The 23,134-nt window shown below is 38.2% G+C and overlaps 1 protein-coding gene across 1 annotated transcript in view; it reads left to right on the top strand.

The window, feature by feature from the left end:
• The window catches only part of LEKR1 (leucine, glutamate and lysine rich 1), a 62,838-nt gene that overhangs the window by 3,978 nt on the left and 35,726 nt on the right, over positions 1–23,134 (top strand). The window contains exons 2-4 of the mRNA XM_050902420.1: positions 7,295–7,509; positions 18,818–18,937; positions 19,712–19,887. Coding sequence (XP_050758377.1) covers positions 7,295–7,509; positions 18,818–18,937; positions 19,712–19,887 — 511 coding nt within the window. The remainder of the gene's footprint in view (positions 1–7,294; positions 7,510–18,817; positions 18,938–19,711; positions 19,888–23,134) is intronic.

Here is a 23,134-nt window from a genome sequence, read left to right as displayed (position 1 = left end):
AGAGATCGCTGGCTTGTAATGCCTGCTTTTTCATGTACTTACATGTCTTAAAGTTTATGCCATCAAACTCAGTCTAAGAGGTATCATAGAGCACAGGACAGTAAAAAGGAAGTTAGTGTTTCCTTTACTCCAGTGTTATGGATGTGTATTTTTGGGGAGTTCTCTTTTTGTTGTTTGGGGGGTTTTTTGGGTTGGTTGGTTGTTGTTTTTCCTCAAGAGAAAGAAGATTATCATATTGTATCTTGTTAGCTGTCTGTTGCTAGTGGTAGACAAATCTTTTATATGCTTGTGAACTTACTGAAGTTCTGTGTTTGTTTCAGCATTGTTGTTGTCCATTCAATGTAAGTAGGTGGGAAGATGCAGGTTTTCCCTGAAGATTACTGAAATTCCCATTACTGAAATGGGAAACAGAACAGCAGGCACCTACATAAGACAGTAAAATGACCCCGAGTCCTCAAAGCAGCAAACAAAAAGTTATATTTAATTTTATTTGGCAAATAAATAACCTTTGCTTAACATAAATCATAAAATTAATTGAGCAGAAGATACCCTTACAGATTAGTAGTTCTCTCACCATAGGACCTTAAGAAAGCAAGCAGAGCAGGAACTTTGAAGCTGTGTTATACATCAGTACAGAACGTTCCCGTGGTATCCGACTAGCCACAAAACATCACGTACGTTACTAGTCGCAAATGGTTACTCGTTAGATTTGCCACATGTGCTTTAGATTGAGCACATTATGGTATCTTTAATTTTTCTTGCTGTCTTCAAACCTGGGGTTATTTTTTTTTAAAAGGTTCTTACATAGTTCCAGTTGTGTTAATTAGCTACAGAATCTGTCCCGTCCACCAAGCCTAGCTTTGTAGAAGTGAACAACATAGCTATGTATTTAGTACTTACAATATTGATACCAATATGGATTCAGAAGCAGCAGCACTTGAATTTGTGCCCTCCAGATGAACACGGTAACATTTACATGCAGAATGGGAGGAGGTCTTTTCAGAGTCCTGCTGTGACATACCTTATGAATGCTTCTTAAGGTGATGTTCATGAGTTGCCTCTGTGCCCACTGAGATTTTCAATACTTGGCTATCGAATTTTTAACATTTAGATTTCATTGGGATGACAAGCTCTGGCTATGTGACTGTTCTGAGTGGTTGTAACGCACTTTGGAAATATTAGAAAGTATCTGCTTATTTTTGATATGAGCCCACATGTTACAGCCTGAAGAGGTGGAAAGCTCTCGACAGCAAACTGGTTACCCATTGACCCATAGTTGATTTGGGAAAACCAGTTCCCAGATAGAAAAGGCAACCTGCTTTGTTACCACTGTGTATTGCGGTATCAGAGGATTTGTGAAAGCAGATCTTCTGAACTTGGATAATGATCTTCTGTTCTTAATGTGACAATTCTGGAGTCACTGATGGTCACCTAGGGCAGCAAAGCATTTTGATCTCTTGCTGTACTCATAAGGCTAGGGCGGTATTCACTGTATTTGAACTTTTCTCATAAAGCTAGGGCTGTATTGACTATATTCAAGCTTTTCTGTACCCTTTCTGCAACCAGCGTCCAAGTATGTTGCTAGGAATTGGAGGGATTGCAGTCCCTCTTGCATCACAAGCAGTTGGGTTGTAGCTAGGAGGGGGCTTCCCAGCAGTTGCAACTACAGGTGCAAAAAGTCAGCATTTGTCAGGCAAAGATATGGTTAACAATGGGCTAAATTATCTCTTGTCTGCACAGGCATCGCATTTTGTTGCAATGTCCTGCAATTCAGTTTATAAGAACTCTCTGCTCTGTATTGCGCTGGAGAGCTGGAGTGTGCCAGTAAGATCTGCGTGGCCTGTGGGACGTGTGTTAGATATTTGCAGAGCTTGTGTGATTGTGTGCAGTTACTAGCAGTGCAACACAGTCATTTATGATTCATTAGCCTGCTTTACCCACAGGCAGGAAAAAATTAAAGCTACCTGAAATCTGAGTATTATTTCCTGTCGTGACAAACTGATTATTTCAGGGCATGTTTTGAATGAAACTTTTGAGAGCAGGACATTCTGTTTTTACTACAAGCCTATTTCTGCACTATTCATATGTATTCAAAGCAAGTACTGGTGATTTTTATTTTGCAACTGCTATTTTATGGAAGTTGAGCAAATAATTATGTATGCAGCATGGCTTAGCATTACAATCTGTATTACTTTCTGACTAGATGCTGACTGAAAACTTGGCTCACGATAAACTTTGTTTTTAAAGTGAAGTTTGTACTGAGACTCTTAAAAATCATTCTTTGAATAATAAAAAAAGATCAACTTCAATCAAATAACTCTTCAGTTTTGCATATACAGCAGAAGACTCCACTTTCTTCCTAGAATATCAGTTATGTGGTTTGAGTAATGACTTCTTTTTGTGTAATAGGGATTGGCTGGTTTGTCAGGAGAGGGACAAACAGCATGAGAGAAACGAAAGTAGTATGGGAGAGGAGGAGTAAAACAAACAGAAAGTAGATTCAGATAATAAGGTAGAATCAAGTAGAGGCAGAGTAAAACAATCAATATACAGAAATAATTTAAGAGCACCCAGCTGCAGCATAATGATCCCCCCCCCCCCCCCACCCCCCGAGTTTTATGTATTGTTCTGCTACAAGTGTTGTTTGGACAAATATAGGATTTTTGTTATTTGGCCAGTCCTTGCTAAAGCAGTCTCAGTCCTGACAGGTTGACTGGGGAGGGAGCAAGAGCTGTTATTACTGCATTATGTGCCTGAGGAGCACTGCGTGATGCAAGGAGGATGGCGAGTGCTGCAGTTCCCTTAGGCTCTCCCTCCCCTGCACTGTAAAATTAATGTACAAGGAGTACATCTGTGCTTATGGCTCTATGTTTTTATTTCAGCGATGGACAGAAATATATTCAAAGCTTTTTCAAAGAATCTCATTAATTGAGGACTTAAGTTCTGGCTTTTAAGAGTCATGGCTATTTATTAGCTGGTTGTAATGGACTATTTCTAGCATAAGTGATCCATATGCTGGATGTTGTAATACCAAGGCACTGCTAAGTGAGAAAGTAGATAATTTTTCTTTTAACAAGAATTTAGCTCTTTATCGTGGTAATTTTTGTGAGTGGAATCTGAAATATCAGAGGAGAAGAATAGCAGTGCACAAGCTGACGCTCCCTGTAGTTATTTGGTCAAGTTGAAATGATAGAAATTCTTGTCTTATCATTCAAAAGGCTAAAAATGGTCCAGACCACCAAAGTAATTTTTTTTTCTTTTTTCCCTTATAACTTATGCTTTACAGATGCTTACAGTACTGAGTCAGATGTAATTTGAGTGACTATCCATCTTGGCTCAGTTCTCCACTTGCCCTTGGTAGCTAAAGAAATCTATGTAACCATGGAATAATATTAGTTCTTCCAAAACCCAACACAGCTGTGAGTTGAAACTACTCCCACAGATACTGTAGTGGAGCAGCTGCTGGAGTGTCACAGCTAGAAATGCTACCTTGTGATATGGTTTGTTCTGGACATAGCTCTCTTCCTTCCTTTGTAGCATCTGGTGTAATGTGTATCAGAACTGTAGCTCAAAATCTTATGGATCAAATATCTTCCTAGTTCAAGCACTTTGTCCTCGGTGAGTTTGTTTTTTCTTTTTATGTTGTTACTGTGCACGCAGTACTGTCATGCTAACTCAAATAGCAGGGTTTTTCAGTATCCCTCTGTTACCTTTTTCAAGTCCTGTTTGCCCTGAGTTTCCCTGTCCAGGCTGACCAAAAACACAATAGAAAAATTACCTTCTGTTTGGTTTTTTTTAATTCCTAATTGATTTTTTTTTTTCCTATTCACAGCGTATTCTCACTGCTAAGGACATATACAGTCCCCTTTCTAGTGAGAGCTCTGATAGTTTCCTTTTCTATTCCTTCCAAACTCTGCTTTTCCCCTGAGTTTTTTTCTGCTTTGCATTTGAGAAGATGACAACAGTCTTTTGATCAAATGTAAATAGTGAAATATGGAATCTGAAAGCATAAATCACTGTGTATGTAATACACATTCTTAGTGGTTACTCAGCAATAATATTACTGCAGAAAAGGTAGCTTTGTAAGCATAAGAACTAATGAAAATTTGTTTCCTATAGACTTTTGTGTAACGGTTGATCAACTTTCTTGTCTAAGATACAAGGTCTAATGGAATCTTTTCTCCTGGGCAGACCATTTATAAGGCTCTCTCCTATATGGATTATCTGGTAAGGACTGCGCTCACACTCCAGAGTTTTCTTCAGCAGGGAACTTATGAAGTCTTTATTGCCTAGCTGGTTGTCTAAAACTTTTTGACACTTAAATAGTTCTGTCCTCAGTGTCAGAATTGGTTATAAATGACCGAACATTCTGGTTCACAAATTATTGAAGGGTAACAATAGAGAAATACACACATAGACGAAGTAATGTTATTTCTCTTGGAAACTGTGCAAACCCCAAAAACATTTCGTTTCTAAGTAGTCTTCAAAGCTGTAAAATGCTTTCTGGCTCTGACCCTTAAATTGGCGTAGCCATAAGAGAGCTTTGTCGTTATTTTGACTGAATGAAATCAGCATCTACAGCTTGACAGCATTTCTCTGTACCTGTCTGTGTGAAGCTTCAGTAGCTTGTGAAAAATGTCCAAACAGCTCAGGAATTTCAGGAGATATTTTAAGTATCAGTGAGGAGAACTCGGGTTGTGATGTTGACAATGTAAGAGAGAGGGGGGGAAGGAAAAAAAAAAGGAGAGAAAGTCCTGCTTTTGATTTGACCACTATGGGCATGAGAGAGGAATCCTGGATTTAGGATGAGAATTCAGATCAGTATGTCCCTTGCTCTGCCCAATTCAGGCCTTGCTCTGTGGAGCTATTCACTTTCAGCTGGGTCCTGTTAACTTTCTAGGCATATTGGGCATACATGTGCTGGATTTAAATTAGTTAGCTTGCTTATTGGTGTTAATCTACAGCAGCGTGGAATTTAGTGTGGGCTAGCTTGCCTGTTGAGCATCTCTCAGCCCATGCCAAATTCATTACTGGTATTAAGAAACTGCTACTTATACTACAGATAGGTATTTTAAAACTAGTTCATGTCTAGATACAGTATGTTGCAGTGGTTGCAGGATAATTGTGCATGTACAGAAGCAAGGTCCTGATTAAAAGACAGAACTTTCTTTCCTTACTGCAGTAATACAAAGCCCTCAGGCTTTCCTGTGATTTTTTTTTTTTTTTTGACTGTGTAACAAATACTTGAAATAATCCAGCCTGATCTGAAGTCCTTTCAAGTTTTTACTTCAGCTGAGGAATGGACGTGAAGAAAAACGGGACCCATTTCCCGCTCAGTCCAGATGGATAATATTTATTGTTCTATGACTTAATTTATTTTTAAGTTCAGTAACAAAATTGAATTTGAAAACTAAGAAGTTTTAGTACTTGCATGAAACACTTTCAGTTCAGGACCCCAATTGTTTTATTTTGTTTTTAATCTTAGTACCCAGTGAAATTTCTCTGTTTATTTGAAAGACAGCGGTGGTGGTGCTGCAGGAGAGCACAATGTTCTTTTGGGGAGAAGAGCCCCCCTCCTGTGCTCCTTATAACAGCTCATTTTGTCCTTTTTCAATATAGTAATTCTAGTGCTTTGGAACTTTATGGTAGTTATCCTGAATAACAGTTTCATATTTCCAAGCACAGTTTGCAGCTGCCAGGAAAAATAAACTTGCATTTTCAGCTCATTCAGAGCAACTGTAGCTAGGGGTATCTTAAACTGGGGCAAAACTAAGAAATCGGAAAATAAAGCTCGGCCTGGTAATTCCAGGGCATCCGGAAATATAATTTTTATCAATCTGTATTTAAAGTGCTAAATATTATTGAATCATGGGATAATGAGTCTTTAGTTTATAATTTTTGAAAGCTGTTTTCTTTCATGTAAGTATGATTTCTCTGAATTTATCCCAATGTCTCAAAATGTCTTTTCATCTTTCTTTTTCTGTAACACAAGGGATTCTTACATTCTTTGACTTAAACTACTTGCAGTTTCCCAGCTTTCTGGTTTTCGTAAGTCATCGTGTTAAAATCCTCGTAACAGTTGATAATTGCAAGAAAGGTTAAAGCGTGTTTTAAGCTCTCAGTACATAAACACACAACTGCTCTTCCAGCTGCCACCCATTTTCCATCTTTCATGTCTCCAAGCTTACCAATACCTTTTTATATTTGTTGCTTTGAGATTGTCTCTTTAGCTGTATTATGAATGTCTTCTGATCTAGTCTTAATTCTAACCCTCTCCTCTCAAATGCATTTATGCTGTGACCCAAGGACGGGGTAAAGCCTGTCATGGTCAGGGATCTGTGATCTGTGCTGGTAAGCAGATGCTTACATGTCCCTTCTGAAGTGTCAGACCTTCTTGGCTTGGTCTGGCTGATTTATTTACTCAATATCCATTTCTTGTGTGGGTTCAGTTCTGCAACACTTGTAAACTGAGCATTTCTTTTCTGGAAGTGAAAATGATTAAAATACACAGGAATGACTGATACGCTGCATAATAAGTATGTATCAAAGTCAAAGCACATCTATCTGTTCATATTTATGAAGCCTTGCTTGCTGCAAAGCTTAGTAATTTGATGACTTACAAAAGTATGTTTCTCAATTTAAGAAATGGTCTTTCAATTAGATGTGTATTACGTACTCTGTATTTTTTTAATCAGTGATGAATACTTCATACCTAGTAAATGGGTTACATTTTCCACAACACTCAAGTGCTATGGACACTACATCATAATAATTAGTCCCTTACTCATTTGAATCATTTTTTTAAAGATTGCTGGATTACATCATTCTGTTCACTTTCCACTTTTCATCTTGCCTACTTCAATTGGATATGAGTTGTCAAAAAACCACAGTAAACAACATTTTTCTGGCTCAGGCGATCACAAATTCATTAAGGAGATAACTTCGTAAAACACAGCATTTTATTTTAAATTAATACATCAAACATAATTCAGAGGCACTTCAGTTTAGAATTCCAGCGGGAGTTCCCACACAGTGAATTGCATAGTTGATATATCTTGTGAAGTTTCCAGTAAGTGAAAGTACTGCTATAGCTTGATTTCATTTTACTAATGTAGAATTTTATTATTTGTTAAATAGTAGTCTTTATTATTTGTTAAAGCAATAACATCATCTGATCATAAATGCTCCAGAGCAGTAAACGGTTTAAACTATTCAGATTTATTATTTAGTGTCATTCAGGTTTTTTTGTTCAACTTGTTCTTACAAGCAATCTTAAAATTTTATCTTTTTCTAGATGTCCCGGGATGAGACAGTATGCAAATACTGTGGAGTCAGCTATTTGATACTTCATGAATTTAAGGTGATGGAAGAAAAAGTAAAAGCAATGGAAAAGGAAATTAAATTTTATGAAGGAAGTATAGAACGGGAAAAAGGACTTCAAGCAGAATTGCAGTCTCTTTACCAAGACCTTGAACACTATCGAGCTGACAGTGAATCAAAAACAGAAAGGTCAGAGCATATTATCTAGTCTGATGTTATTCTCGTGTATGTGTATTAGGTAATTTCATTCCGAAGAAGTTCAAAATACAAATAAGTTTTGTCTTTCTTTTATCAGATGTAACATATATACTGTAATACTTAATTTAAATCACCTTTCATAATATTCTTTGGAAGCAAGTTTTAAATTCCTTAATAGTTTACAAACAGTCAATATATTTAAAGTGAAAGAAAGGCCAGAAGGCATTTCAGAAGTATTTCCCCTGCACACACTCCCAAAGGGAAATGATCAAATATTTCATCTTACCATTTTGTAATAAAATTGTAATATTTTAAATGAAATTCCACAGTATTGGGAGTTTCACAGTTCTGAAATTTTTACTTGTTGTCTCATAGTAACATGGTAAAGAATTACCAGTGTTCTTACCCTGAGAAGCTTACAGTTCGCTCTCTGAAGGGGTGATACAGAATACTAAGGCAACTATGAAAATCTTGGGTACTGCTTGTGGCGTTGTTCCTCAGAAACAGGAGTTTTTGCAAATGCTTACTGGCAGGTATGTGAAGGTCCCAGTTAAAGGGGGAGTTTTGCACTCTTAAGAACTCCAGTAGTTAACAGTAGACCTCAGAGCCACGTTTATATTTTTAGGGCACAATGATTAGAACCTTTAAGTGTGTTCTCTTTCAGCTCATACTTACAGGTTTTGTTGTACTACTTTTGTTGTGTTCTACTTCTTTATCACATCGTGATAGCTTTAAACTTAGAACAGGATGTCATACTTCAAAAATATTTGTCCTTTTGATGGGCGTACAGCACAGCTTTCGTTCCTAAACCTTCAGATTGGTACACCAAATATAAAACCTCATTTTGGGGTAGACATGAGAAAACAAACCATAAAAGGAAAGTTTCAAAGACTTTTTTTCCCCTCTGCCCTTCCTTCATTCATCATTTCTAAGATTTTTCCTATTCTTTGGGTTTGCAGTAAAAGGTGCAAAGGTAGTTATACCCAAACTAGCTTTAAAATACATGGCTGATTCATGTGCTTTTGTAGTAAAGCTGGAACAGTTAATAAAAAATTTATCTCTGCATTTTTTTTTTCCCTAAGGCTCAACTTGATTTAAAATCTGCTGAAATCAAGTGGAATACTTTCAGTAGGCTTTCATTCAGGCCATAAATCAACTATTGTGCCTTGTTAAGTAACTTGTCTAAATATTCCTTATCTCCTCTTTACTATCCTGGGCCTCTCTTGTTACCTTGTGCTGTTGGCATAAACTAACTATTCAACATACTGTCTTCTGGTTCTTGCAAGTTGACAAATCATTCCTCCCAAAGTGCAAATGTTTATCAGAAGCCAAACAGGGCTTTTCTTTAATCTCTGGTAGACCAAGAGATTTAATCTTTCTTGTTAGTTGCAGACTGTTTCATTTTTATATTCCTTTTAGGTTAAAGTATTGCTATTGTTTGTACCTGTGGTTAACCTTGAAGGCCACCTGGGAACCTGAGCTTTTGCAGAAATTAGTTACCTACCCTTTGAGATTTTGTCACAAGAAGGGGAACTAACCATCCTACACTGATTCGATTTAGCTATTCAAGTCCTATTCCGTGTTAAAATCTCTTTAATTCCAGAATACTTGCATGAGAGCTATTCCTGAAGGGCTGTGGCTAGCTTGAAGTAGCAGTGCCAGTCAGTACACATGCCGACTTGAGGCAGGCTGGGCAGCTGGTACTGCATCGTGCTCCGCGCTGCTGGCTCTTCTACGAGATACTGGCTACTGTCTGCAAGAGCAATGATTCATGCTTAGTTAAGCTGAAACGCTGGTGTGTCATTTGACTAACCATTTTTGGTCTGTTACCTACTTAAACGTATTAGTAACAGGCACTTTCATTGGGGGCTTACTTCTCTAATTCATTGGAGATACAAGTATGATTGGATTTAGCCGTGCCTTTGTGTGGGACACCCCCCCCCCAGATTTCTGGAGTCCCTAGAGCTGAGTTTATTCACAGGTTTTCTCTGGCAGTGTCTTTTGACATTTGTGACACTGCAGGAGGGGTACACTGTATTTGTGATGTCCATTTTGATAATTCTCGCAACATCCAATATAAGAAATGTAAAATAGATTTAAATACTAAAGATGCTTTTTAAAGGTATAGTAGTGCTGAATATCATGAGCGTGACAAGGAGCAAAACATTTTTGTGATGTTTAGATGTGTGAAGAGGTGTACAGATATCACTTAGCGAGTCCTATGTCAAAGATCCCTTGTAAATAGATTCCTGAAAACTTTTTTACAAATCTAGCAGGAGGAGTTACTTGTTGGTTACTACCATGAGGTTTATGCTCCTGAGTCATGCATGTAGATGTTGAAAATTTTATCCATAAATAATAAAATCTTAAAGATAATGTAAACCTAACATTTTAACCTGTGGAAACTGTATTTTTCCATATTTGTGCTTTTTTGTGTGTGTTTTCTTGAGTTCGTTAGTTCCTACCACAATGGCAAAACTTAATACCACGGAAAATGCTTTGTTGTTGAATTTGCCTAAAATAAATCTTCTTTTTTGCAACGTGATTGCTTAGGAAAGCAACAGCAGCTACCTGGCTTGGTAAGGTCTAAACTTGTAATAAAATCCTAAAGTGACTGGGCAGTGATAACAGCACGCTGCTGAACCTACGCAGCAGTTCGGTAGAAATGATGTGTGGTTTCTTGTCCTAGGAGACTGAAAATACTGGAAATGGGGAGTGGCACATGCTTTAAGAACTGTGTCACCATTTTAAAAATAGGTTTTGAAGGGAAAGAACACAAGGCAAAAAGGTCACTGTAATAGCTTTTTTTTTTTTAATATGTCTGTTTCTGTTGAATATTTAGTGATAAAGTGGAGTTGGTGTAAAAAATTGCTGAGAGCCAAATCTGGATGAAATAAACAAAGAAGTAAAGAACTAACCTCTCCTTTTCTGAATGTGGTTTAGGGCATACAGTCGGTTATTCTTATTATATTTCTTAACTTGGGAGATTGCACATCTTTTGACTGTTTTAGAAAGCATGACTGATGAAGAAAACGTTATAACCTCTGCAGCACTGTAATGTATTTTCAGAACGATATTGGTGTATTGTCTAACACATAAGAAGAAATCAGTTCATAAAGTAGTAAATGAGTGTTCTTCATCACACTGCAGATGTTCTGTGCGAGTCTCAGGTGTGTGCTCCTTCAGCGGCTGCTTGGAAGAGACAAGTTAATACAACAAGCTGCCAAGAGGTATCAGCTGGGCATGGGATTCAGTGAGTCCCTGGGTTTCGCACTCATTCTTTCCCAGCAAAAGGAAATAATGTAGTGGTTTTTCATTGTAGGGAGAATATAGAGCACATAAGTGCTAGAATTTTGCTGGCTCTTTATGCGTTTAATTCTGCTTTTAGCTAGCTCAAGTTGCAGTGTTTAGAAGTGCACAAGAGCTGGTTTGCACTTGGAAGTGCCGTGTGTGTGAGTTTTCTGAGGAGAGGATATGAAGTTTACTAAGAAATAGAGCCTTTAACTTTTTTATTGAAACTGTTTTCAAAATAACAACAGTGCATACTTCTCTAATTAGCTACATGATAATTTTGGGGTGTACTTATTAACCAGGAAAAAGCAGAATTTTGTATGATGCCAAAGTGTTTTAATATCTTCTTTTTAATAGTTGCAAACTGATCTGTACATTTTGTCCTGATGGTGTCATCATGATGACTTGGGTAGGGCTCAGGCTTGTGCAGAGAGCCAGCAAAAGGCCTTAACAGGGTTTGTGGGACCCAGGTCCTGTGTTCACCCTCTGTACAGCAGTGAACTTCACTTTTATATTTAAAAAAAATCACTGACACATCTTGTCACAGTCTGAGAAAGCCAATCAGCACAGTGCCGTGGGGAAATAATCTCTTGCTGTTAGATTCTTATGTAAAGTATGTTGAAGCCAGTGTCTTCCCAATAGGATACATGCTTTTTGCTACTGATGAGCAATAGCTCAGTCCCACTCTTGATGTGTTAAAATTGTGGTGGTTCTAGTTTTGACAAGGTTTTTTCTATTAACATGATTAAGTGCCAAGATTGATTATTAATAAGCAAGACAAATTTGTTCACAGAGATAGTTCAGAAGAGTGATTCATGAGGTGCAAAACTCTGCAGTAATGCTCAACCTTCTCCCAAATTCCTGATAAAATGAACTTTCTTCTGGCGAAACAAAATTCCTTATCTGGAAGAGGCTGAAACAGCAGTCAGTGGAAAATGCAAAAGGCAACATGAAATCTGCTTTTTTGCTTCCATGCATACTTTTCATGTATATTTCATTAAAAATATTTTCATATTTAATAGGTAAAATTAAAATTTGAAGTTACATTTAAAAAGTTATCACAGTTTTTGGCATCTGAAAACGGTGCCACATAATGCAAAAATGGCCTTGAGAGGTGTTTCCTGACAAGAGAGCTCCAGCAAAGATTCCGCATATGTCTATGCGTGCCTCCATGAATGGCTAACTTTTCTCAGGAAAGTAAAAGTAGTTCATCTCCCTCCGTGCAGGTTTTTGTGTGAGGCATGTATTTTCAGTTCTTCCTCTGCTTATTGTTTGAATGGTTTATATGCTACAGTTCTTGAGGTTTTCCAGTTTCAGTGCTCACAACCATCCGCAATTACGGGGACTAGTTCCTCTGTTACACCCTCGCGTGGTTCCAACACGGAGTCCCTGCACAGCATCGTGTACAATGGCAAAGGCCGTATTTACCTGTTTACTCGGGAAAGATATCAACAGGTCATTGTATAACTTAACTCGTGTGGACAGCACAATTGCGTATGAGAGATTAAAGTAATGCTTAATATTATTTTATTGTAACCTGCTTATGGTATTCATAAATTGTCAGAGAATTGAATTTGTGTTTAATATCCTGTATTGCATGGTAGATGCAATGAAAATGGTGTGATTCACATTTGTTTAGGTTTTTTTCCGTTCCTCTAATGGATGGTCGTTTATTTGTTCACACTGTAAGCTCAAGTTAAAACTTTCAGTTGCTTGGGTATAGTGAGTTACTATCCATTTTGTTATCGCTGATTAACAGCAAGAATGACCCATCAAGAAGTTTTTAATAAAATGATTTTTCGTGCCTCTGTTTACCTCCACTTCAAAATGTAATGTGAGATTTGTAAGCTTGATCCGTAGTTGTAAAATTGTTCTCGGCATAACTGCAAAGCCTTAAACAGTTTCATTCAGTCCATACTCAGAGAGAATGTCTCACTGAAATCCACAGGGGTTCTGCTTTATTATCTTTCGAAGTGAAATTTGAAAGCTTTGTGGTTATTTACTGAAGAAGGTTAATATATTGTGTGCATGTGCATACAGGACAAGGTGTCATGTTCTGGAGTTCTCTATGGCCACGTAGCAATGAAACTTGGATGGGACCAGGGGGTGAACTCAGGCTAATCCTTCAATACTGAGACGCCTGTTTTCTCTTCTGTTTTTGACTGCCTCTTGCACTTCACTCCGCTTTTAAGACTGCAAAATCAGAAGGTGTCCACCCAGAGAAAAATCTGGGGTAAGCTCTTTTGACCATGGCTGCGTTCTGAAGGATTCCCTAGTAAAGGGAAGAGGTGAGTATGGGATGGATGAAGGTCTCTTGCTGCTCTAGATCACTGGGCTCTGTGGATTTGGAGGTCAGGGAGCCCCTCATCAGAGGGAAGATACGGAAAAAGAGATTTCATGTTTGGCAAGAAAGAAGTAATGAAAAGAGGGGTTTACTCGGATTGTGACTGTTTTAGAATTCAGAGGAAAAAATTTAGTTTCTGTTTGCATTCAAAGATGTAATAATGTATGTAACAGATGGCTTCATCAGCCAGGCACTTGTCTAGTTTGAAAAAAATCCAAACACATAAAATGAAGTATATTTGTATTATGTTAGAGAAACGCAATGTATTGTCTTACTTCATATAATTATATGGTCTCGTCTCTACCTGCAAAGTCTAGAAACCAAGAAGATTTCTGCTCGGGAAGTATACTCAAACATACACCTTGGGAAACTTCTATTTGAATTTGCTGGTGCAAATTTGTAGTATAAGTAAAAAGTCACCTATAAATTTGCCTTGGCACCTTTTCTTTTTTATGCAATCATCAATTTACTCATAACTGTAATCTCATTTTAACTGAATCAGTATAATTCCACTCACTTCTAAGAAGTTATTCCTGAGTTACACTGCTCTGACAGTACTGAGTATGACTGCTATGACTGAGATCGTGTAAACTGTAATTACTGTAGATGAAATTGGTAGCTGGATTGGTAGCTCTGGGAAATTAAATCTTGGGTTTCTTCAAAGATAAATTTTGAAGTACTTGTGACAAGGCAGTCATCTTTCTATCATTGTTTTTCAGACCTGTTCCAGAGATTTACCTTTGCTGGAGCAAAAATTATCCAGGCTGTCTTCATAATACATCTTATTTCTGCTGAGATAATAAAGATAGATAACAATTAATGCAAGATTTGAAATGACTGTCAGCCTGCATGAGACTTGATAGAGACCTTCACAAAGAGCCTCTTGATTGGTTGTCAGAGATAATTTTCATTTGCTGTCAAATTGGGCCGTATGCTAACCTGCAATCAAGAGGTGAATGATTCTGTAGCGGCACATGAAAACTATTAAATAGTCTTGTCTTAACTTGAATAGTCTGTGCTGAACAGAATATAAAAAAAGACAATTATTTAGAAGTTTGTGGATGATGTTATGTGCAGTGAGTTTCAGACTGTGCAATTTTATATGTATTCTGTGCCAAATTTATGAATGAATACCCAGCTTCTTCATAGGGATGCACGCTGACTTGTCTATTGGAAGGCATGCAACATGCTGAAATGAAAATGGGCAACTACTGGCTATGAGCAGGTCCCAGAGTTTCACAGAGCTGAAAATACTGTAGTGAAACTTTTGTCATTGACAGCGTGTTCCAGCCTCCTTTGTGCGTACTGTCCCTGCTGACTCCAGGCAACTGGGGATGCAATTGCTCATTCAGGCTTAAATGGGTCTTACTGGAACTCGTAAAGGGGCTGCGTACCATGTAGTCTGCAAAGGTGGTTTCTTCTGATCTTCACTGCTGTGAAACACAACATCTTTAATTCAAACAAACATGGTAATTGCTCTTGTCATTACTTTTAGGACAATGAGTGTATTTGTTTGCTGGCAAGAATCCCTTGCAACTACTTCTCTAGTTTCTCGTGCTATTCTTTTCATTGTCAGCACTGGTAGTTAACATGTTATAATTCAACTCCCACTCTGGGCAGGCTTCCTCCTGTATTCACTAAGAAAGTATGCTGGCTGCAAAGATAGGATGTTAATTTTCACAGTTCATGTGAACTATAGGACAGAGGATGAGATCAGTATGTTCTCACGATTCTCTCGTAATGCCAGCATTGAATGACCTATTGAACTTTTTCCTTTGTGCTAAATATCACCAAAATAACATGTTTATTTTTCTTCCTGCTTATGGTGATGATAGTAGACAGAGTACAACTGTCTTGCCTTCTCTACCTGTTGTTTTGTGTGCGAATGACCAGAACATACTGATAATGTCCCTTTGCGATCTGAGGCTGCAGTTCTGCGCTAACCTCGTTAGATCAGATCTCTGGAATGGAAAGAGGAAGAAAATGTCTGTACTTACTTGCAAGTTTCTTTTTTAAACCAAAAGATCTTCAAATACTGCCCATTCTGGAATGAGTAAGAATAGAAAATGAACATCCAGTTTTCCATGGATCCCAAAGTTTTGGTTTGTTATTGTTCAATGATAAATCACTGCTTTTTTTCCTCAAGATATAGTTAACAGAATAATCATCTGCAAAAATAGATTTGAATTTATGTAACTGTTAAGGGGATGGACATTTCCTTGTTAGTCAATGACACCAATCTGATTCTGCTCCCAAAGGCAATCAAACAGATTTTATTCTCTCCCCTCCTGCCCTCCACCTCCAAGAAATTTACAGGTAGGTATGGGTAAATATTCCTAGCAAGGTAATGCAAGAAATTTCTTCAATTTTTTTAATAAGGTTTTTGTTTTTTCCTTTTTTTTTTTTTTTTTCTTTCCAGTGATCACAGTTGAGCTCAAACAACTTGCTTTTCAACTACCAGATGTTCAGTTTTGGTTTTGGCAGAGCTCTCCAGATCCAAGTTTCTTTATCAGGACTAATATTTTTTTAAATTTGCATTTCGGTGCAAATGTGTTATAGATGATCTATCTGATAACAGTAGCTAATGCACATTAATATTATGGCTTAATTTTTATATTTTTTTAACTGTAAATCTCATTTTATTTTGCTTTTTAAAATTGAAGCAAAGGCTGATGTAATGCTTCTGCCATCCTTTGGTTTGGTAAAATATTTGTAGATTCAAATATTATTTATTTACTTGTGACAACGAGTCACCACTAGACAAATAGATCATTTATTCTGCTGGCAGTAGGTTAACAGTAAGTGTTGAAAGCTTTCAAAGGGACTGGTTTTTAACAGTTGCATATCATTGTAGTTCTACTTTCGGGGATAGAAGAGTGTATTAGAATGGTTACCTACAGCTAACAGAAAAGAAGAAAGTTGCACTGTAAAGTGATAGTGATGTGCTAGGTGGTATTCTTTCTGCGCACGTAACACAGGAAGGGAATTGGGTTCAACTGTCTGTCATTCCTGTACGGTTCTATTCATTTCATTACAATTGTGGGAAGAAGTCCCAAGCTGTTAAAAGAACAGTGTTTAAAAAGTATTTATTTACACTGTGATAGCTGTGCTTGAAAAATAAATAGGTCGGAACTGCTGCTATAATGGAAAAGTTCAAAAGGTAAATTTTAGAGGCAAAGAAAAACTCGCAGGTCAGCTGTCTGCTCCTTTGAACTGGGCGGCTGTGTTTGCTGTGGCTTAGAGTCCAGCACGAAGGTGGGTCGCATCCTCAGCAGGCCGGAGACCAGCGCGTGCAGCTGTGCACAGCTGGGCAGTGATGGAAAGCTCCCTGGGCTTCCCAGGGGCCACCCTCCTCCTCCTCCTCTCCTGTGAGCAGGCGATGGTGGTAAAAGAAATACCGGTCGGTTCTCCTGTGTCTTATCGTGGGGCTGTTTTTTTCCAAAATATGAGTGCAAACCTTGAAGCAATTAAAATGAGAAGATCGTTCCGATGTTAGCAAACGCGCTGGGCAGCCACTCCGAGCAGGCGGCATCTCTGCGTGCTTCCAGGTGACTGCAGGAATCGTGCCCGACCGCAGCCTCCGCCACACCTGGTGTGGGAACGGGCCGAGCCGGCTGCGGAGCAGGCAGCCTGGCTGCCAACCCTGCGAGCGAGGCTGTGGGAGTGGGAAATCCCGTAAATGGGGAAAGCCCCCGCCGCATCAGCCTCATCTGATAAGGCGGCTGGTTTCGTTCCTCTTTTCTCTGGGTGGGAAGCGCTGTGGAGATGGAGCAAAGCCCCTGCGAGCGGCGGTGCCCCTTCTCCCCGCCCGTGTGATGCTGCTGTGTGGCCGAGGCAGGGGCTGGTTAAGCAGCAGTGTCTGCTGGCTGTGAAACAAGCTGTTAGTCCGCAGTGGTGAAAGAATGGGTTTTTTTCCCCACTTTGTACTTATTATACATCTTGAGTTGAATATTCTTGTACATAACCATGAGCACGTATCATCTGTTTCTGATTGCTTCTCCCCCAGCACAGGTTTTCTACTTCTGCAATGTCATAATCTCATTTAAATAAGCATAATTGAAGCACAGATGTGACAAACATTAATTTGCATTTTTAATAGGAGGCAGGGTACTCAATATATTTGTGAATCCTGATAACAGTAAGCTTTTCTTTCCCAATCCCAGATTTAGGATCTTTTCTGGTGTCAGATCTGAAGTAAAATGTTGAAAGCTGTCACCCGCACTGTAATTTAAAAATCCATTACGTGCTGTTGTGATGAAGCACCCTGGAAGACCAAGGAGGAGGAAGCATGAAAAAACTTTTCAATCTATTCGAGGCAAATACTTAGAGGGTGTTGTGACAGTGTCTCCTTTGATCTTTTTCTGTAAGATGATTGCTTGCAGGCGTCCCGAGGGACGTTAGGAGAGGGAGGGGAACCCGAGGAGAGCTGAGGCTATGGCAGGAGCCCAACACCCAGCCAGGATTTGTCAGGTAGAGCCATCAAATCACATCCTTCCCACCCCGTCTCATGGTCAACAGTGTTCTGGGCCCAAAATCTGTTGGGTGGGGTTTTTTTTGCTGAAAGGAAGAAGGGGGGAAGTACAGAAAATAAATGTGTGTTTTCTCTGGCATGTTGTGGGTCAAGCTGGGAACGTAGAAACCTAGCTGTAGTCCAGAACTTACTGCCCTCTCCTTAAGTCTTCCTTAAGAAAAATGTAGGAAAACAGTCTTACTAACTTGACATTTTTGATCATTTTGATGCTAATGTCATTGCCTGAGTACATAGAAGTAACATCTGGTGGAAACATTTTTTGTGAAAAGTTTTTCTTTAGCTCTTTAACATGCCATTGTCAAGCAACAGAGGCCTAAATTCCAGTTGGTGTAAAAATAATGGACAGGAATATATTTTACATGTGGGGTTTTTTTTATTATTATTTGCTGAGCACTGTTAGTTAATTCAGCAGTGCAGAAGTACAGTTCCATGATCATGAGTGTGAAACTGAGGGCAAAGGGAAACAAGAGTGACTAACCGGGATTCATGTTTTGCAAATGTCTGAAATTAAGAAATAGATGAACAATCTCAATGGAAAAAAATTATGGTAACAGTAAGCAGATATTTAGTATTTGCTGTTGGTTGACTTTAGAGAACTTCCCCTTCAGCTTAGATGAGCTCTCCATTACCCTTCCCTGCCCATCTTCCAGTTGTGTGTAGAACCGGCGCAGCTCACTGCGGTACCTTTCATCACCCTGCTGGGACAAGGTACCTACCTTTTAGGTATTGTAGCCCCTACGCTGGGTACCCAAGTTGAACTTTGAACTGAGATTTTCATAATGGCATATGTTTTTTGGAGGATGAATGAGTTCTGTGTTGCATCTGTGAATGAATACTGGGTTCTTGAGATATTTATATAGCGTTGCATATGAGCTGATATTGGACATAGACATTTCCACATTATTTTATGGATGTATTATGCATGTTATTTTGAAAGAGTTGCTCAAGTGGCTCATACAGTAGCCAGAAGATTAAATTCTCTCTGTTTGGAGATCTGATACCTCAGTCTGAAATATGTGATTATCACCGTTGAAAAGACTTTCAGCGTGTTTTTAATTTAAAGCTGAAACAAAAGGTAGAGGTTGGTTAGTATTGCAAATAATACTTTCTGATTATTTTATTTACATCTATAGAATAAAAAACCTAACCGTGGAACTTAAAAACAAGCAAGATGAATTAAAAAATGTGAAAGAAGATTTGCTGTATTTCCAAGAGGAAAAGGAAGCTGCCTATAAGCAATCACAGGTGCTCAGGTAAGAACCCAAAAAGAAATGCCGATGTTGTGTCTCCTGTGAACGTGTACGATCAGTTGAGAGGATTCAGTGGAGATGCAGGCACAGGGAGGGAGAATACTGTGAGTGAGAAGAGTGTTTATAACCACCCTAGTGTTTCTTGCTTTTCCGGAATGTAGCGTGATGCTGTAGTGTTAGCAAATGTAACCGGAAAATATCACTGCTGATAGCTGATGTTATTTGGACTGGGATAAGTTCTTCACAAATTCAAAAGGATTAATTAACACTTAAAAGCAAGTGTGTACCACTTGCTTGTAATGCATTGGAAATACAGTATTTTGTACATGTATTGTTTATAAAGAGTCAACATAAGCTTGGACATGTAGTCATTTAAACATGATGACTTTGATTTCTCAATAAAAAGTGATTGTACAATTGTCTGTACAGTTTTCTTCATTTATACATATAAGTTCTAAATCAACATTTGGAAGGGAGAAACTTATTATAAATATATTCAATATACAGCATATTTCATACACTAAATTATTGTAACCCAATATAGTATAAATTATATATTATAGATAACCCAATATAGTATAAATTATATATATAATTTATACATATTATAATATATAATTCTAATATATAAAATATGTAATATTATTATATATTATATAACAGAAAAGTTAAATATAACAGAAAAATAGTGGTCAAGTTTACTTTAGTTCCCAAGTTTACTAATAGTATTTTGTCATTTTAAAAATGTACATCTGGTATTATTTTTCTGTCTTGCAGAAATACATTGGAACACCATTGCTCAACTCTCAACAAGGCTGTCTCACTGTTTCCTTTTATTAGAAGTGAACTAGACGGTATTAAAGAAGTCATCTCCAGTAACCTGGAGAACTGGTCTGCCATGAAAGAAGAAATTTTTCTACAAATAAAAACAGTTAGCAAAGAAGCTTTGACAGGTAAATCATCTTGCAATAATTTTGGGCAAGATAAAATATTTTTTGGTAGTGGAGTGTAACACAGTAAATTAGAAGGTAAAATTAATTAGATAATTTCTAATTCTGACATAACTTGTCCAGATCCAAAGTATATGAAGACCTTATCTACTGCTGTGGCACCATGCGAACTGAGCTGAACTCAGTCCAGTTCCTGTCGGGTTACTGTCCTGGACCAATTGTTTGGTTAGCCAAGTCAGACTGAAATGGAAGTAATTTAAATACTTACCATGATTTGAAACATAAATAATGTAGTTACTGTGACTATATGGATGTGATTGCAACACAAAGACTTGGGGATATTTTAATTTGCCTTGTCTCCTATTGCCAGTTTTTCACACATGCTCGCATACACACACGATACTATACGGCAATGGTATAATATCCTTTTGTGGAGCTGCTTGAGGGTCCTGCGGTGCTGCCTCCGCATTGCGTGGGCAGGCTGCATGTCTTCCCTTGACCAGCCTACTGGTGTACATGTTGGGTTGCCTTGAATACATGAGCCGCTGCATACGAGCAAACCTGCACCCAACGTGGAGCAACTGCTCCTTCCGTTTCTGAATAAGAACAAGTAATACCCAAATACAGCTGTCTATTTCTGAGGGATCTTCGGGATTGGAAGGGGCATGGAGCAGCCCATGGGCTGAGAATAATTCACTTGGCCCACAGCCTGCTTCCTGCTCAAACAAGGGCAGCCTTCAGGAAAAGAGAAGCTGGGAGCGAGTCACAACTGATGGCTTGTTCGTGAAGGTCGTGCCCAGCCCTCAGGCTGGCGGTCGTACTTGAAGACTCAGATTTATCCTTGAATACCATTTTTGCTCTGCCTCCGTTAAGAGATTAGTTCTGCTGAAAAAAGTGTGCAGTAGTGTAATTACAGACTGTAACACCCAGAGCGTCCAAACAGGCCCTGTGCTGACTTTTGCAACTTTAATGGCCTTTGGACATAATTTTCATATATGTATTCCTTTCCTTACAGTTTTTCAGCGTGCTCTGTGTGTATGAGCTGATGAGCTGCTATTTGCTCTGGAGGTTAGTTTTATCAGGGTTATAAGGCAGCAAAGAAGTAGGTGAGCTGGTACCATGCTTTCTGTCCTTGTGAGAAGGAATATAAGGGCATGGTGGGCAACGTGCATCTCCCAAATCACTCTGCTGGTGAAACCGTGTGAAGTCCAGTGCAAATTCACAGCTTAAATGAAACCTGCGTGCACGGAGTATCTCAGAAAATATGTAGCTTCATTTTAAATAATAGCTCCCCAGTAGCCTATGCTTCCTGTGAAATTAGAAGTAATTTTTAATCTTTTCAATGATTGCTTTGTTCAGACTGGGAAGAAATAAGCGGGGCAGCTGTGCTGCAGGAGCGAGTAGGCACGCATCCCGCTGAGACAGCGCCTGGGTCCGAACAGAGAATTCTGAGCCCGGGCAGCAGAGAGCCCAGAAGGGAGGGCTCTTGCCTGCTGAAGATGAGCGTGACTGGAAAAATCACTCTTTAGTATTCAGTTTTTGTAAGAACAATTAATTTAAATGTCAGTGTCAATGTCACGCATTTTGATTCATGACTTCATCTCCTAATTAGACTGAGTATAGTATGTCCCTAAAGATTCCTCTCTTCCTGTGCTCATTCTCTGCCTACTTCTAGCTAATAAAGGGAATATGAACATGAGTTTCTGCAGGCATCTGGAGGTTGAAAGAGATTCATAACATTTTAAGGCTTCTTTTCTGGAGTATCCCTTGTTTTATTTGTTGTAATACTGCAAATATATAGAATATCTGTATGGAAGCAGAAGTGCAGCCTTTCACGTTCTTTTAATGATTATACGTATCATTATACATCCTACGTATCCCTCACTGCATTCAATATATCCCTCTGAGAATAGTGCCACACTGTGAATATTACATACATCCTTAAGTCTAGCTTTCTAAATCAAAACAATTTAGTCACACATAATTATTTTTTTTGGCCTGTGAGTGCCATTCAAAAGCTTTTATGTTCTGTTTTATGAGTTTTTCATTATTAACATATGGTAACATATTAATATATAGTAATTTTTAAATTTATTTTACCTTACTGTTTTTGCAACAAGATTTTTCAGAACTTGTTTTCCATTCAGATTTTGAGAAGAAAAATGTTACATGAGGTGCTACTCTTTATGCATAGACCAGTTTGCTTGGTTAGTTTGAAAACAGCTTATAAAATCCCTTGTACATGTACATTATTTAGCCTTGGTTAATTAATGGCAAGTAGAAGGAAGTATAAGAACTTAAAATCTTTCTGGTATTTACATCATTTAGTCTAACAATAAATTGATTTAAGTGTGGAGTAGTTGGGAGAGATTGTAGATAATGAAAATATTTGCACCACAGAAAGAATTTAAAATTTGCATGTGGGCAACATATGAAACATATGTAATAGCTGACTTGACAGTAGAATTAGGCTTCATCTAACTTGAACATTGTCATTATTAATGTAAATAAAAGTGATATAAGTTCTCTGGACAACTGAATGTTTAGGACTGTAGTTGGAGAAGGCATAGAAAAGAATTGCAACTATTTTTGGAAATGTTCAAATGCACTCATCAAGGATAGCTGAACTCAAGGAAAATTATGAAAATGTAGGAGACCCACTATACCCCACCCATGACTTACTTCTTTACCTTGCAGTAAAAACTACCTGGGAAACTTCCTTGGGACTGCCGTTCTTCCATGTTGAAGAGCTGATGAGAGAGAGAGAGTGACAAAGCCTGTCTTTTATATAATGAAGATGCACTTTGCGATTAGTTTAACAGCAGTAGTCATCTAGGGAGTGAGAAAATAAAATGTAATACACATGCCCAAACATCTTCTGAACCAAACGTTTCCAATTGAGCTTTAGCAGAGGCTAACGCCCTTGATATCTTCTCAAATTAATTTCAAAATGAGTCTGCAATTGTTTTTGTATGTCAACAATGGTTTGTGTATCTTCTTAAGATAAAAAGCTTGGATTCAAATATTTCTGTCACCTATTGTTATTTCATTTGGAATATATACGTGTATTTTAATTTGATTTTGAGATCTTAGAGGAGATACATATTATTGCTTAGAGTAAAACTTGTATTATTTGTCAATAATATGTGTTTGGCTAAGTACAAGTTATCTGTGTAAAGAGATATTGCACAAAGCACTTCTTCTGGCCCTTTGCATTCTCAGCAGAAGTATTGCTAATGTACATGGCTTA

This window comes from Gymnogyps californianus, chromosome 10, assembly GCF_018139145.2.
Source record: "Gymnogyps californianus isolate 813 chromosome 10, ASM1813914v2, whole genome shotgun sequence".
NCBI classification, from domain to species: domain Eukaryota; kingdom Metazoa; phylum Chordata; class Aves; order Accipitriformes; family Cathartidae; genus Gymnogyps; species Gymnogyps californianus.
The sequence above is the reverse complement of the archived record's forward strand: the minus strand, read 5'-3'. Positions and strand labels throughout refer to the sequence as shown.